This window comes from Macaca thibetana, chromosome 11 (genome assembly GCF_024542745.1).
Source record: "Macaca thibetana thibetana isolate TM-01 chromosome 11, ASM2454274v1, whole genome shotgun sequence".
NCBI classification, from domain to species: domain Eukaryota; kingdom Metazoa; phylum Chordata; class Mammalia; order Primates; family Cercopithecidae; genus Macaca; species Macaca thibetana.
This window is the reverse complement of record NC_065588.1, coordinates 28,392,068-28,407,459: the sequence shown is the minus strand read 5'-3', so window position 1 is coordinate 28,407,459 and position 15,392 is coordinate 28,392,068. Positions and strand designations below refer to the sequence as shown.

The 15,392-nt window shown below is 33.2% G+C and overlaps 1 protein-coding gene across 10 annotated transcripts in view; it reads right to left on the bottom strand.

Moving 5' to 3' along the window:
- CCDC91 (coiled-coil domain containing 91) overlaps nt 1-15,392 on the bottom strand; it is a 366,740-nt gene that overhangs the window by 283,359 nt on the left and 67,989 nt on the right. For 7 of the 10 annotated variants that reach the window (XM_050746729.1, XM_050746737.1, XM_050746730.1 and 4 more), the window contains 2 exons: nt 15,300-15,343; nt 13,100-13,178 (listed from right to left, as the gene is read on the bottom strand). The exons of 1 other annotated variant lie outside the window; for it this stretch is intronic. In XM_050746729.1, the coding sequence (XP_050602686.1) occupies nt 13,100-13,178; nt 15,300-15,329 (109 nt within the window). In that variant the 5' untranslated portion in view covers nt 15,330-15,343. Of the gene's footprint in view, nt 1-3,389; nt 3,971-13,099; nt 13,179-15,299; nt 15,344-15,392 lie in introns of those variants that run through there. 2 more of the 10 variants (XM_050746734.1, XM_050746735.1) reach the window with 2 other exon arrangements.

The window sequence follows — 15,392 nt, the reverse complement described above, 5'->3', positions numbered from 1 at the left end:
AAAACAACTATGGAAATCAGAAGATGGTGGAGTAATATCTATATTGTGCAGAGCAAATAAATAAATGTCAATATAGAAACTAGCGGAATCTATCTAACAGGAATAAGCATTTTCAAACAAGCATAATACTGCTGATAATAATGTCTTGTGGTATTATATATATAATATATATCTATACTTATATGTAATATATAGCTTATATTATGTATTAAGTATTTCATATGCATATACAATATTTATATATATACACATTTAAAATGCTGCACAATAGCATAATAACAAAAGAGTAAATTAATACATTTCAAATGTTCCACATTCTTTGTATTTTTCAAGAGAAGGCTAAAGATACTAATTAGTTTCAGGTTTTAGTGAGTTAAGAATGCTTGTGAAAATTTCCAAGGATACCACCGAAAGAAAAGAAGCAGAGTACATAACTTCCAAACTAATAACTTTCTCTGGCCAAAAACCAATCAAATTAGAAAACAATCACAATAAAAAGCAACCAAATTAGAAAACAATAACAATAAAAACAACTGGGAAAGCCCCATACTTGGAAATTAGCAAATACTTTTAAAAATAACTCAAGTATCACTTCATCTGAAAATTGTAATTTAAAAATAAAATTGACAAGATACAGTTAAAGCAGTAATCAGAGGGAAAATTATAGCCTGGAATACTTCTGTCTGAAAAGAAAGGTTAAAAGTAATAAGATAAGCATAAAAAATTTTTAAAAATTAGGAAAAATATAATAAACATAATAAAATAGACAATAGAAAATAATGATCATAAAAGAGAAATTAATCAGAAAACAAATATAAAATTGAGAATGTAGCTACACTGCCAAAAGTTAACACTTGAAAACATGCTGTTTCCCTCTGTCTCTGCTGTAATGCTTTGGGTAAGCCCTGCCTCCCTTACCATCATAGGCATTTGCCTTGCTAATCCTGATCTGGACTCAAACACTTCTGTGTCTGATATTCTTCCTAGCTATAATGCAGTACCTACCTCACTCTCTCTATCCCTTTATTATACGCTATTCTGGCACTCCATACCTCCCCTTAAAAGTGTATCCTAGTCATAATTAAACATCTGAACAATTATTTAATTTCTGTGTACCTTACTAGTTTGCAAGAGCCATGAAGGCAAACATCTTGTCTGTCTTGTTTGTTCCCGATTGTCTCCCCTGTGCTTGATATACAATAATTTGTTGAATGGGGGAGAAATCAAACAATAGAAGGTTGAAAGCAAACAGTATTACCTCCTAATGTCAAGCAGGATCATAACCAATCAGAATCTAGTTTTTCTTTTAAAAAATTAGAAGTAAATTTCACAAATTTAATCAAACATATTCCACTGAAGCAAAATACTTGTGTTTAGATTAATAAGACCAAGAGTTGAAATTGCTTTAAGGTTGCTCCTTTAGGAACCTAATGGATTGATGAGTAAATGTTTATTCGCATGTTTAATGAACAATTCTATCAGCAAATGTTTCCTTGAAATAAAAAAAATTAACACTGTGAACCTTTTAAGGGATGGAGGAAGAAAAGTAACAGTTGATTTACATAACTAAAGCATTTCTTAATAACCAAATTGTAATATTTGATTACAGTATTTTATCAACTCTGTACTGTCAGCCACATTGAATTAAAATTTCCTACAAACCAGCTAAATCACCTTTTATCCACTTTTCTATAACGTCAGACTTGACAGATACAAAATGATCAAACTCTTCATATCTTTAGCAAACTTTCTATAGGATTAAGTTTAAGTAATAACTTCCCTATTGATTCACAGTTCTAAAGTATATCTATAAACATCTTTGTGTTCTAAGTACTTCAGAGGCAGTCTCTGTGATTTATTCTAAAATTACTTGGGAAGGTCCATTAACTAAAACAATCTATCTGAGGAGGTCCACAATAAAACTAGTCTTTAACACATTCACTCCAAAATAACAAATCTAGAAGATTTTCCATTTCAATTTAAATGAAGGAAATTTTCATTAATGAATTATTATTATAAATTTAAAATTATTAAATTATTAAATCATTATTAAAATGATTATCACCTCAGCAATGCTTTAATAAGAAAAAAATTAATGCATACTAGCTGCAAGCCAATATAACCATTTTGATACAAAAACCAGAATTGGGACTAAAAAAAACTGTGATTAGGCACAATAGCAATACCCAAATCATGGAGGATTTTGTAACTGCAATTAGTTTGTAAAATTTATTCAGGTGATTCCTAATAACAGGTATAAATCTTTAGTACCCAATACAGAAATTACAACAAAATATTCAGAGGAATATCATAAGTCAAAATTACAACCTACAAAATTATAATCAAATCATGTTTTACTGATATTCAGGAATCCACAACAAATGAAAAAATAAATCCTAAGCATTTCTACAGTTTAAAATCAAATGTCATAAACAGGCAACATCTACTGATCATTCACTGTGTCCCAGCCCTCTCTGGTGCCACTTAAAATAATGGAGTCATGGGTGGCAGGGCGGGTGGAGGGGAGCAGACAGTGCAGGAAAAGTGGATGCAGGAAAAAAGAGCTGCTCAAGTCATCTAGGAAAGACGTGATGGTGGCTTTGACTGAGATAGTGACCAGGGAAGTGGAGAGAACTGAAAAGATCCCCACTTGGAATGAACTCAGAAACTACAGAAATTGCTGATGGGGTGGGCTATGGAATAGATAATCACAAGGAGAGAATGGGCACAAAAAGGTGTTGGAAGATTCCAGAATCTCAAGAAATCATGGTACCCTCCCACTCCCCCACACCCCCTGCCACAAAGAGGAAGTACCACAAATACAGAAGAGAATACCACCAAGAATTAGAGACATCGTTTAAGAAGCTCAAATGTCCAACCTTTACAAAGAGGAAGGAAGTACATGAAAACTCAACCCGAGTAAGTACAAAGTATAAGTTCATTTAAAATACACATTAGCAACAACAGTATTCATTAGGGGCATCAGTACAGAGACATCAAGCCAAGTGTGCATAGGGCAAATCTGTCAGAACCTCTGGTTATACTGGCTTTGTAAGTCTCATGTTCCTGTGAGTCTCTCAACCCTGCCTGGCCACTTGAAAATTCATAAAGCAGAAGCATTTACTGTTTCCAGCTACAGCTAGGCCCAAGAGTCCAATACAAGAATCTCAGGGGTAGAGGGAGGGAGCAAGTGAGTGATGGAGGTTATTCTGTTTGATTCAGGTCCAGTCTTAGTCTGTGACCTCCATATCAGACACCTGAGGTCAGATTGAAAAATTTTTCTTAGTCTCATATTGCACTATTCATCCACAGTAGATTTTAGATGAAATCTACTCTCTCCTCCCTTCCCCATGCCATCCCTACTGAGTAAACAGGATGACGATTTCTACCCTTTGAAGATTCAGACATGGGGCTTGCTCTGAAGCAGTCCTGGGTATAGCTCTGTGGCCAAAATAATGGAGTCCTCATTCTAATGAACAAGAGGAATTCCAGAACCCAAGGGGAGACTGATATTCTAGACTTCACAGATTCTATGAAAATGTGGTATTATAGAATCTAACATTATAGAACAGTCTGTCAGTTTAAGGCTTCCTACTGATCTCTTAAAGGTACTCTGAGGACAGTATAGATGATCATGAGATTCTTCCATGTTGTCATATGTAGCTATAGTTTGTTAATTTTCCAAGTGTATGGTGTTCTATTATATAAATATAATCCAGCCGGGCAGGGTGACTCACACCTGTAATCCTAGCACTTTGGGAGGCCGAGGTGGGCAGATCATGAGGTCAGGAGATGGAGACCATCCTGGTTGACACAGTGAAACCCTGTCTCTACTAAAACTACAAAACATTAGCCAGGCATGGTGGCACACACCTGTAGTCCCAGCTACTCAGGAGGCTGAGGCAGGAAAATCTCTTGAACCTGGGAGGTAGAGGTGCAGTGAGCCAAGATTGTGCCAGTGCACTGCAGCCTGGGCAACAGAGTGAGACTCTGTCTCAAAAAATAATAATTATTATCTTTATATAAGAATAAATTATATATTATATATAAATATATAATATAGTATAAATATATTATTATTATATATAACCCAAAATATTAAACTTTCTACTTTTGACGAATATTTGAGTTGTTTCTAGTTTGAGGCTATTATAAACAATGTTGCAATAAACGTTATTTTACACATTTAAAAAACACAACCATTTCAACAATCATGCTACTATGAATTTGCCCATGGTTAGCTAAAGAAGACTTTCTTTTTCAATGTACTCATAAAATTATCACCTTCAACGTGGCCAACATTTTCTTATGTATGACCTTAGGTATATATGACCTCAAATATAAAATCTGACACTGTTCAGAGTTAAACAGCATGTTTTGTTCTATGTTTATATTAGTAAAATTAGTAAGTAAACTATTAATTTTAAATAATCTTTCAAGTCACAGAACCAATATACACTATCATGCTAATTAAAATAGTTTTGCTGAAAATACAAGAATATTCACTACAGGTCTGTTTGTAAAAGCAAGAATTAAAGTAAAAATAGCTAGTTACATTAGTAACAGTAATCCATGAAAAAGAGTACTATGCAACCACTAAAATGAATTTGGAAAATCTGTAAGTACTTCTACAGAAAGTTCTCCAAATTATTGTGGGAAAAAAAGCAGGGAGTATTACTATGTATATATAATACACTGTCATCTCTATTAAAAAAAATAGACACCACACAATTGTACATGCCTAGAAGATATTCGGATGGTTAAAAAAGAATTTATAAAACTAGTTGCATCAGAAGTGAGACTAGAGAACTAAGATAAAAGAAAAATTTTCACTGTATATCTTTTGCATTATTTCCCTTTGCTTTCATACCCTTATACTATATATATGTATGTATGTGTCTGTCTCTCAAAAACAATAAAAAGTATCTTTTCTGAGGCCAAAAAATGTAATTCAAGATGGACAGCTGATTAGAATTGTATACATTAGTGTAAGAATGGTAGGCAATGATTCCTACTGTTACTGAGCCAAATAGAATCTAAGTTTTGTTTTATTTCCAGTGTTTTTTTTTGGGGGGGGGGCAAACTTAGGATTATAATGATAAAGAGTCAGAGCACTATCTTCATATTATAGAAAAAATATTCATTCCCCAACCTTCATTTTTTAGCAGTATCAGAAACTCCCTATAGCACCATTTTTAAACTATTTTACTTTTCTCTAAATATATCCTAAAATATCCTAAAATGCACACCACAGTCTTTAAAAAGCAAATTCAGATTCAGATAGAAAAGACAAAGGTACTATAAAATACTGTAAGAAAAAGCAATGTGAACAGTAATTGATTGTTAGAAGATACCGAAAAAGACAAGGTTTCTCTTAAGAATTATAGTTCTTCACATTAGTATTTGTGTTCTCTTTTTAGAACCACTGTCATTTATTAGATTAGTATTGTCAGTTATACCACACAGTTAAACCAAGCACCATAATTCACCTAGTAAAAGCTATTCATATTACAGATAACAACGACCATAAAATAAAATAATAAACTGAGAATTCAAAATCTCATAGAATTATTTAGATATCATCTAGTCCTTTAATTTATAGATTTGCTAATTGAGATTCACAGAAGTTACATAGTTAGCTGAGGGCAAAGACAGAACTCCTCATTCCACAACAGGGATATTTGACTCTAACCCACACTATAATAAACCTCATTTTCAGAAGTATAGCAAATAACACTGTATACTTCCTATAATATGCATTAATAAAAACATGAACTACAATAAATTACTGAAAATTCACATCAAGACTAGTATCTATATGTACAGTACTAATTCACAGCTTTATAGAAGCTATCATCTTAGGCATCATTTTTAAAAACTGGCTCCAGAGTAAAAGAACGTGAGTTAATAACCTCGGAGTTAAACAGAATATACAAAATGTAGCAAAAAGAAGGTATGTGACAATTTTCTATTCAAATAATCTTTGTAAAGACACTATGAAATTATTAGACTTCAATAGAAATCTGGTTTATGTCCTGACAAAAATGTCTAATGTAGATACAAAAACAGATGGAAAGTTTTTAAGCATTACCTATATTGCCTACTATAATGCACGTATGTGACTATGTAATAAGTCACCTTCAAATTTTACCTCAAATATAAATCAGACAAATGAATTTGATTAACATTGATTATTACTATGTACAAACTACAGATTAATCTGAAGAAAAATACTGAAACAATTTTTCCTCAAACAAAAATTTGTGGACTCAGGTTCTGAGCTCTCATAGATGTGTAACACAGATTCTACTGGAAAAACAGGGTTAGTAAGAAGAGTAACGGGATATTAATAAAATGACCGATTTGTTGTCCTAGGTTTTCCTGGACAGAATGGAGAATGGAAAAATTGAACCATGAAATCAAAAAGGCATCTGTCTTGCAGGTTTCTCTCTGCCAATGTCTTGAGAAAAATGTTTGAACTTTCCTGTTGGCTTTGTATGCAAATAGCTCCAGATGCAAAGTGAACCACATCTAAGTTATTTGGTTCAACATCTGCTGGTCCAATTCCCATTATTCCTTCTAAAGGGTCAGCTTGTGACAGACAGTTTAGTTTGCCCTCTATACAAGCTGTTTGGAAGGAGCTAATTTGGATTAAAGTATCTATCCGGATAGCTTGTTTTTTCCCTTTGATGGTCAATGCATTCTAATGTGGTCTGTGTAGTGCTACAAGGAACTTAGAAACATATTAGAAAGGACACTATTCAAGGTTTTGCCTCCCATCTCGCCTTCTAGACAATTTATATTTATACAGTTAAACATAAAAAGTGAACAGTTCTTTGCCTCTAAAACAGCACCACCCACATTGTACACAATGGCAACATGACAACACTTTCTGACATAATATTCTTTTCATGTAGCTGCTATCAAAGATTTGAACTTAAAGTTACTGATGAAAGTGTTTGCCAATATTAACAACACATTTCATGAAACATCCTGTCCTTCTAGATGACAGCTTTTATATGACATCACTGAAAATGAAATAAGGTGCACAGCACATGGCATTTGGTGTCTGAAACACAGTACATTTTCAAACGTATGCTAAGTGAGTGAATGAATGAACAAATGAACAAACAAACCAAAGAATTAATTTAAATAAACTCCATGGATTCTGAAACTTAGAGTCTGCTACAATGAGAAAATAAAATAAAAACCTGTAGTAATACCAAACTAAGACTAACAGTTCTTAGAAATTGCAAGGTCATGATATAGTCCTTTCAAATCAGTACAGGTTGAGAATTTACATTGGAGAGGGAAAAGGAAGAAATCAGAATATATACACATACACATAAACATCTACATATATATACATGTGCCTATATTATACACATATATACATATATACATACATATATATTTGTATATAAGAAGATAGCCATTCATTTTGAAAAGTCTCCGCTCTTATTAGTTTACTAAAAAGTAGAGCATTACTACCCTTATGAACATTTATAAAAGACAGTTACTTAATTTCTTTCAAAAGAGATTTCTTAGCCAAAAAAAATTATTAATTTTTTAATAAAATACAGTGCTATGAGTAGCCAACTCAAAAACTTTCTTATGTTAGATGCTCTGCAAAGTTGCAAATTATTTTTCTTTGGAAAAAAATGTTTAGAAAAATAAGTTAGAAAAAAAGAATGCAAAAGAACTATATACTACTCTTATTCCTTCTAGATCTGTAATATATTAAACTAATATTTAGTCTAGTCTCTATTGTTACCTACTGGCATACAGCAGGACCAAGTAAGAGATGAGAAAAGGTCACCAAAACAGCTCTTCTTTCTTTCAGAAAATCTGTGACTGCTCTTATTAATCAAGATTTCCAGGTCATATGTTTGCATTGAGAATGACGAGGAAAGTTAATTGAGCACCAAAAAAAAAAAAAAGCTTCTTTGAGTAATTAGCCAAGATTTCTGAGATTAACATATTTTTGAAGGCAAGTTTGGTTTTGCCTTCTTTCAACTTATGATAGAAAGACTAATTATCCCCAAAGAATTAAAAATAAGAAGAGTTAACAAAGTAAATCTGCTCTACTCAGCAAGAAATAATTACTAAACATTGTTTATTAAAAAGGCACAGTGCTATGCTAGACATATAGGATTCAACAGGTTTAAAACACAGTCACTGCCCTCCAAATCTCAGACTAACATAGACATAAAGAGATGGGAGTATATTTTAAAAATACAAATTAGACACCCATGTTTATAGCAGCATTATTTACAATAGTCAAAGGCAGAAGCAACCCAGTGTCCATCAATAAATGAACAGAGAAACAAAATGGAATATTATTCAGGCTTAAAAATGAAGTAAATTCTGATACATGCTACCACATGGGTGAACCTTGAGAACATTATTCTAAGTAAAATAAGCCTGTTACAAAATGACAAATACTGTATGATTCTACTTTATGAAGTATCTAGAATAGTCAAATTCATAGAAAATAGGATCGCAGTCGCCAGGGGCTGAGGGGAGAGGGCAATGGGGAGTTGTTTGATAGATAGAGTTTCAGTTTTACATGTACAATACTGAACTGTATACTTAAAAATAGTTAAGATGGCAAATTTTATGTTATATTTGTTTTACCACAAATTTTAAAAATACAAATTAGCATATGCTAAGGACCAAACAACTGGTACAGAAATAAAAGAACGGTAAACTCAGAAGCAGCAGCAGTTAATGAGATGCAGAACAAAGTCAGTGATAGCTCCATACGTTTTCTTGAAAGAAAAGTAAGACTGAAGTAAGTGGATGGAAGATGAGGTAAGTAATACAATCAGGAGCAATGACAAAAATATAGGAACAGACCATGGGAACACTATGTGGATCACAGTTTGGCTTACAGGCTTCAAGCGGAATAGCATGGAAGGCAATGTGGAGGGTTAGGCTATGAAATAGAGAGGAAAATGCTTAAAGAAAGGCAATTCTCCTTGGATAGCTTTCACTAAAATAAATAATTTCTACATGTTTATGGAGAGCAAACGAAATAGGAAAAGAGCTTGATAATTTCATATTCATTCATCTCTTATTTACATTCCCCAATTTCTATGATAACAAGGGTGTAAAGACACATTTTACAGGTTAGATACTATAACTTAAGGAGATACAGGCCTAGAGATAATACTTTGTACAAAGCATCAGCATGCACATTTCATTTATTCTTACTGACAATTCATTAATTTCATCATCAACATTGCCTATAAGCTAGCATTTTAAGAGTTCACTATGTAAATAATGCTAATATACAGTAAGATGCATGTCTTGAGGTACCTCAACCTATTGACAGAACTGCAGGCTATACAGACACTTTAAGAAATACATTAATTATCCCAGTTGCTATCACAAAATCTTCCTCCACCTACTCGCCTGTCCTGAAGCAGTAGAATCACTAGGTTCACCAAACCCACCTCACTCTTTATTTAACAAAATCCTTTATCCTAACCCCAAGAATGAAGACTTTTATTTTCCCCAAAAAACTTTAAAAATGTAAACCAAATGTTTCTTGGTTCTCTCCTTGGATTTTAAGCTGTGGTAAAGCTTGGCTAATCACCATCTCTTTTTAAAATATTTTCCATATGGATTATAGACAGCTAAGATAAAGGTAGGTGGGAAAAAAAGGAGAAAATTACTCTTTTCTTAAACTGAAAAGAATCTGCCTTACATCTCTTAAGGGTTCCTATCTTCTCAGGTCTTTACTGTGGAAATGATTACATTGTTATGCTAAGTGTTCTTAGCATGATGCTAAGTGTTCTTAGCATGATGCTAAGTGTTCTTAGCATGATGCTAAGTGTTCTTAGCATGATGCTAAGTGTTCTTAGCATGATGCTAAGTGTTCTTAGCATGATGCTATGCTACAGTGTGTTCTTAGCATGATGCTAAGTGTTCTTAGCATGATGCTAAGTGTTCTTAGCATGATGCTAAGTGTTCTTAGCATGATGCTAAGTGTTCTTAGCATGATGCTAAGTGTTCTTAGCATGATGCTAAGTGTTCTTAGCATGATGCTAAGTGTTCTTAGCATGATGCTAAGTGTTCTTAGCATGATGCTAAGTGTTCTTAGCATGATGCTAAGTGTTCTTAGCATGATGCTAAGTGTTCTTAGCATGATGCTAAGTGTTCTTAGCATGATGCTAAGTGTTCTTAGCATGATGCTAAGTGTTCTTAGCATGATGCTAAGTGTTCTTAGCATGATGCTAAGTGTTCTTAGCATGATGCTAAGTGTTCTTAGCATGATGCTAAGTGTTCTTAGCATGATGCTAAGTGTTCTTAGCATGATGCTAAGTGTTCTTAGCATGATGCTAAGTGTTCTTAGCATGATGCTAAGTGTTCTTAGCATGATGCTAAGTGTTCTTAGCATGATGCTAAGTGTTCACATCACACTCACCTAAACAACTTCCAACTACCTGAATCAGAGACAGACTTCTCCAGGCAGAGAAAGACAAACTAACGAAGGAAAAAGACAGCTTTGGTTGAGCAAACATGTACCATGTCTTTAACTTCAGCCCTCAGCCATGTTTCTTATTCTCCATTTTGCAAGTCACTGAGAAAATCCAGAAAGAGTTAATTCTTCAGATCTAATTTTTCAAAGGGAGTAAGGGAAAAAAGAGTGTGTGAGTGTGAGTGTGTGCGTGTGTGTGTATGCAAGATGACTTGTCCTTTAATTCTAGTTTCACGAAGGTTTGAGTATTTTACCTACTAATATACAGACATGTGCAGATGTGACATATAATGTTCACTCCTAGAGAACAGGAGTTAATTTGCTCATAATATACAATTCTTTAGAACTTTGCCACCTTATTATTATAATAAAAGAGACTGTTTATGCTTTCATAAAAAGTAAAGAAATACAATTTGCCTTAAACTTCCAATCTACTGAAATCATTCCTCAAAAGCCACTTACGACCATCTATGGTTTTTTTTCTCAGCCTCCAATCTCATTGACCTCTCTAATGCCTTTGGAGAGGTACCCATAGCTTCTTTGAAATTTTCTACTTCTAGTTTCTGTGTTGCAGCACTAGCCCAAAATCCCCTTACTTCTCAGACCTCTTTTACCTCCTCCTATTCCCCACCTTTGAACATCCAAATTAATTACTGAACCTTATTCTATCTATGTACTGCTCCTCCCAGCAATCTCCTACAGCTTTAAGTGTCATTATCAACGGGAAAACTCCTAAACCAAGAATTCCAGCCCGAACCTTTCTTCTGAGTTTCAGGTCCCTTAAATATATTATACATGTCTAACATTAATTCATTAAGGCCCCATCTGTCCCAAACCAAGTCTCAAATTCTCTATTTCTGTTCATGGTAACACCATTCTTTCAGAATCAAGACGTGAAACCTCAAAAATCAATTTTAACTCCTCCTTCACTGTCACATCCACACAGTCCTGTGGATAACTCTTTCCAAAAAACCTGAGTTACTGAAAAAGAACTGAAATAGAATCTGAAAGAATACACGCCATCCCTAAACACAGTTACGTGTATCAAATGATAAAACTTTTTAAAACCATTCTGTCATCCACACAATGCAAAGAGTACAGTTGCTCTGCCTACTTTACAATAAACAAATGCAGGACAGCACACTAAAAATCCTGAACCACTATATAAATATAATCTACTATCCCAGTTCTCCCTATCTATTTCCAATGCCATCCTAATCTGTTCATTCATTCAGTTGCTAATTCACTTATTCCCTTTATTCTTTATTCATCCTACAAATATTTATTGAGAACCAACTATAAGCCAGATACTATGCCCCATATTTAAGACATAACAACAGGACAAACAGACATAGTGGCTAACCCACAAAACTTGCTGTCCAACATGAAAGTTAGATAATAGATGCATGTAGACATCGGAAGGTTTGCTGGGAAGGTGATCCAGAAAAAAAAATTAAAGCAAGAAATAATACTTTTAAAACACAGGAGTTAGTATCGTAAGGGAGTAGAAATGAACACAATGAGAAGCAATAAAGACAATTCCCAGCAAAGGAAATAACACACAGCCCTCAAAGAAGAATGAGCATCCTAACAATGCCATCACCTTTCTCTCATTTGCACTTTTGTTCCATTTATCTTTCTCCCTTCAAAATCTTTCCTCATTCTCCCATATCTGCCTATGGAAATTATATGCACCCTTCAGAGACCAGATCAACTATATAAGTGTGTGTGTGTGTGTGTGTGTGTGTGTATATATATATATGTGTATATATATATATATTTCCAGCTGCCAGGTTAGTACTTGACTCAGACCAGGTATGAAAATAAGAATTTGCTAAATAAATGGATGATAAAATCATCATTCCTCCCAAATGACAAATCTATTTCATATTGCAAATATCCATTGCCTACATTATCTACCCTTGAAGTAAAGGACTAGACTAAATTCCATACATCTCCATATCCCCATAGTGCCTAATGCATAATAAGCACTTGATTAATATTTTACAATAAACAACTGTAACATTTGAGGTCTAGGCAGAGCTGCTGAAGAAAAATACTTTCATCTTATAACTTTAACAGATTTAATAGAAAACTCTGAAAGCTCAAAATACTCTTTTGACATAAATTAATATTAAACATGAGGTCTTCCAAGAAACATCTGTCAATAATGGATTTTTGTATTTAATTTTCAGAAGGCAATTTTAATTTTCAATACATTTAAGTGATTTTATTGCAAACACACTTCGAAATTTAAGTATGTTGGAGATGATAAATTATTTTTGGACTATAAAAAGGAGTCTTTAATGAACTGGACAACCTAAAAATGTTATTGGGCACCTCACCTTCCAAAAACCAAGATAAATTGAAAAATGTAAATTGTATTTTAACTTCATTTAATGTTCCTGATATCATCTTTAGAATCAGGCCTCAACAAAATGTGTTACATAATTCACAATTTGTTATTTTAAAAACCTAAAGAGTAAATCTGGATCACTCCATTTTTCAGATCAGAGAAGGACAAGTAAAAAAAGTGAGAAATAGGGTTTCAAAGAATAGCCAAAAATGTTACACGGGAAAAAAAAAAACAACCTAATTCCTGGATACCAATACCTGTAGGAAAGGCGGCCCAAGGAATAGCAGGAGATGTTGTTTGAGTTTCACCATTTCCACCATCAAAAGTCTCCGCAGCCTATAAAACAAAGGCAAGATTATTTTAGAAGATGTGAAAAGCAGAAATGCTATTTAAGTGATCAAGCATTCCAGTTCTACAGGCATATCTTCTATAATACACCAGACACTTTCATATTCCCTCTAAATTATTGCTTTTTGGTCTTTACTGCTACCACTCCTATCATGACTCGCCACCCCCAGTACCCATGCTTTATTATCTTCAAGTAAAAATTTTCCTTCCTTATTCAAATAACTCTACTGTTAGTCAATAAAATTTTTATTTTATATATCCTTAATCACATTTTCACTTGTAAACTTTATATTTAAGTATTTTAACTTACCACATTTAACCATCTATGTAGAAAAAATATTTGTCTTTAAAAATACATAGACACCAAATCCTTTTAATTAATTAGCACAAGACCCAATTAGAGATTAATTCAAAGAAATAAGATTCGTCTGTCTTGAATAATATACTACCTAGAATTAATAGCATTCAATATTTAGAGAATTCCTAAACCTCAAGTTTTCAATTAACAAGCCGTCCTATTTTGTAACAATTACTGAATATTGAGTTTGTAGGTAAGAGCACAGAGTTTTCTGTCAGATGCCCAGGTCACAGCAAATTTTCTACTAAAAATTAGAGCCAGAATTTCAGTTTGTATTCTCCATTGAGTTGCCAACGCCTTAATGAGAAGTTAAAAGGGGTAATCTGATACAGGAGCTAAGTGACACAGAATACAGTAGCTATTCTCTACAACTATGAAAAATGAACATATTTTATATAACCAAGGGTAGAGACCTTCCCTATTTATACAGCAGGATGTGGAAAGAAAAAAAAAAAACCTAATAACTACAATTAAATTGTAATATTGGTTAACTTGTACCTATGCAGTATTGAAAGGAATCAATTTGATGAATGTAACAAAGTGTAATACTGTTACTCTACAGAACACTATCCACTGTGTTTTTTTCCTAAATAATACATGAAGTGTGGTTTAAATAAAGAAGACTATGCCAGACTGTAACCTTCAAATAACAACTTCCAAACAATAAACTAAGCCAGATGGTAACTGAAACATACATTTTCCTCAAAATGGAAAGCATTTTAACAAAAATAAATGTTATATTTCAGTAACATAAATAAGATTCAATCACTCAACAAAACCCAAAACATTAAGCAAAATCCAGAAAGCATACAAAGCGTGCTTTAACAAAAACCAGTTTTAGATGAAACAGAGAAAACAGGCATGTCTATACTCCATATTGACTGATTTTAAAGATCAGCAAAAGAGAAGAAGATCCTAACAAAAACCTCACACCATTCTTTGATGAAATTCACAACACTGAATATATACTTAACATCTTATTTATCCTATTAAGGTCATTAATTACACTCCCTAGTTTTTATAATTCCCTTTTTACCAAATCCAAAGTAGGTAAAATTCTTTAAAAAAACACAGCATTCACTTGATGGTAGTTCCAGGACTTGAGCTCAGGCCTCCTGACTCCTAATCCAGAGATTTTCCTGCAAGACTATACTGGCTCCATAAAAATAACTGGGTTATAAAATATTTCAATAAAATGAACACACACTGAAAAGGATTAAGGAAAAGACAGTGTTTCTTCAGCTAACTATTTCCACTTACAAAGTATCCATTCCTAACCTACTACAATAATCTAACAATACAAACATACTAATTAACTTTATAACCACCAAAAGGCTATGTACTTAATATACTAAATCAACTCATTACAGGTATAACCATGCAAATACGTGACAAGATCTTTAGTACTCATCCATCATCTCACAAGTATTTCCTAATAGACATGTATCCCAGTAAAATCATCTGATGACAATTTTTTAAATCTTTCCTTTAGTGCTTAAACTGGTCGCACTTAATTACCTCAATTTAAACCATTCCTATGGGCAAGTCCAAATGTTCTATAATAATACATCAGTTTTAATTTTTAGAGAGTTTTTTTAATTTTTCTGGATTTCATCTTTTTCTCCAGAATTACATTAAAATGATCAAGGAAAGATCATGAATGCCAATGAAATATAATACATTTTCAAAATAGTTTACTCCATTGTAATCCCACAAAGTTAAAACAAACTAATGTAAATAACAGTGCATACCTCAAAACCACCAAAATCATCATCATCCATTCTTCAAGTGGCACCTGAAAAATATAAGATATTGAAACAAGCCCCCACACACACAGCCATTTA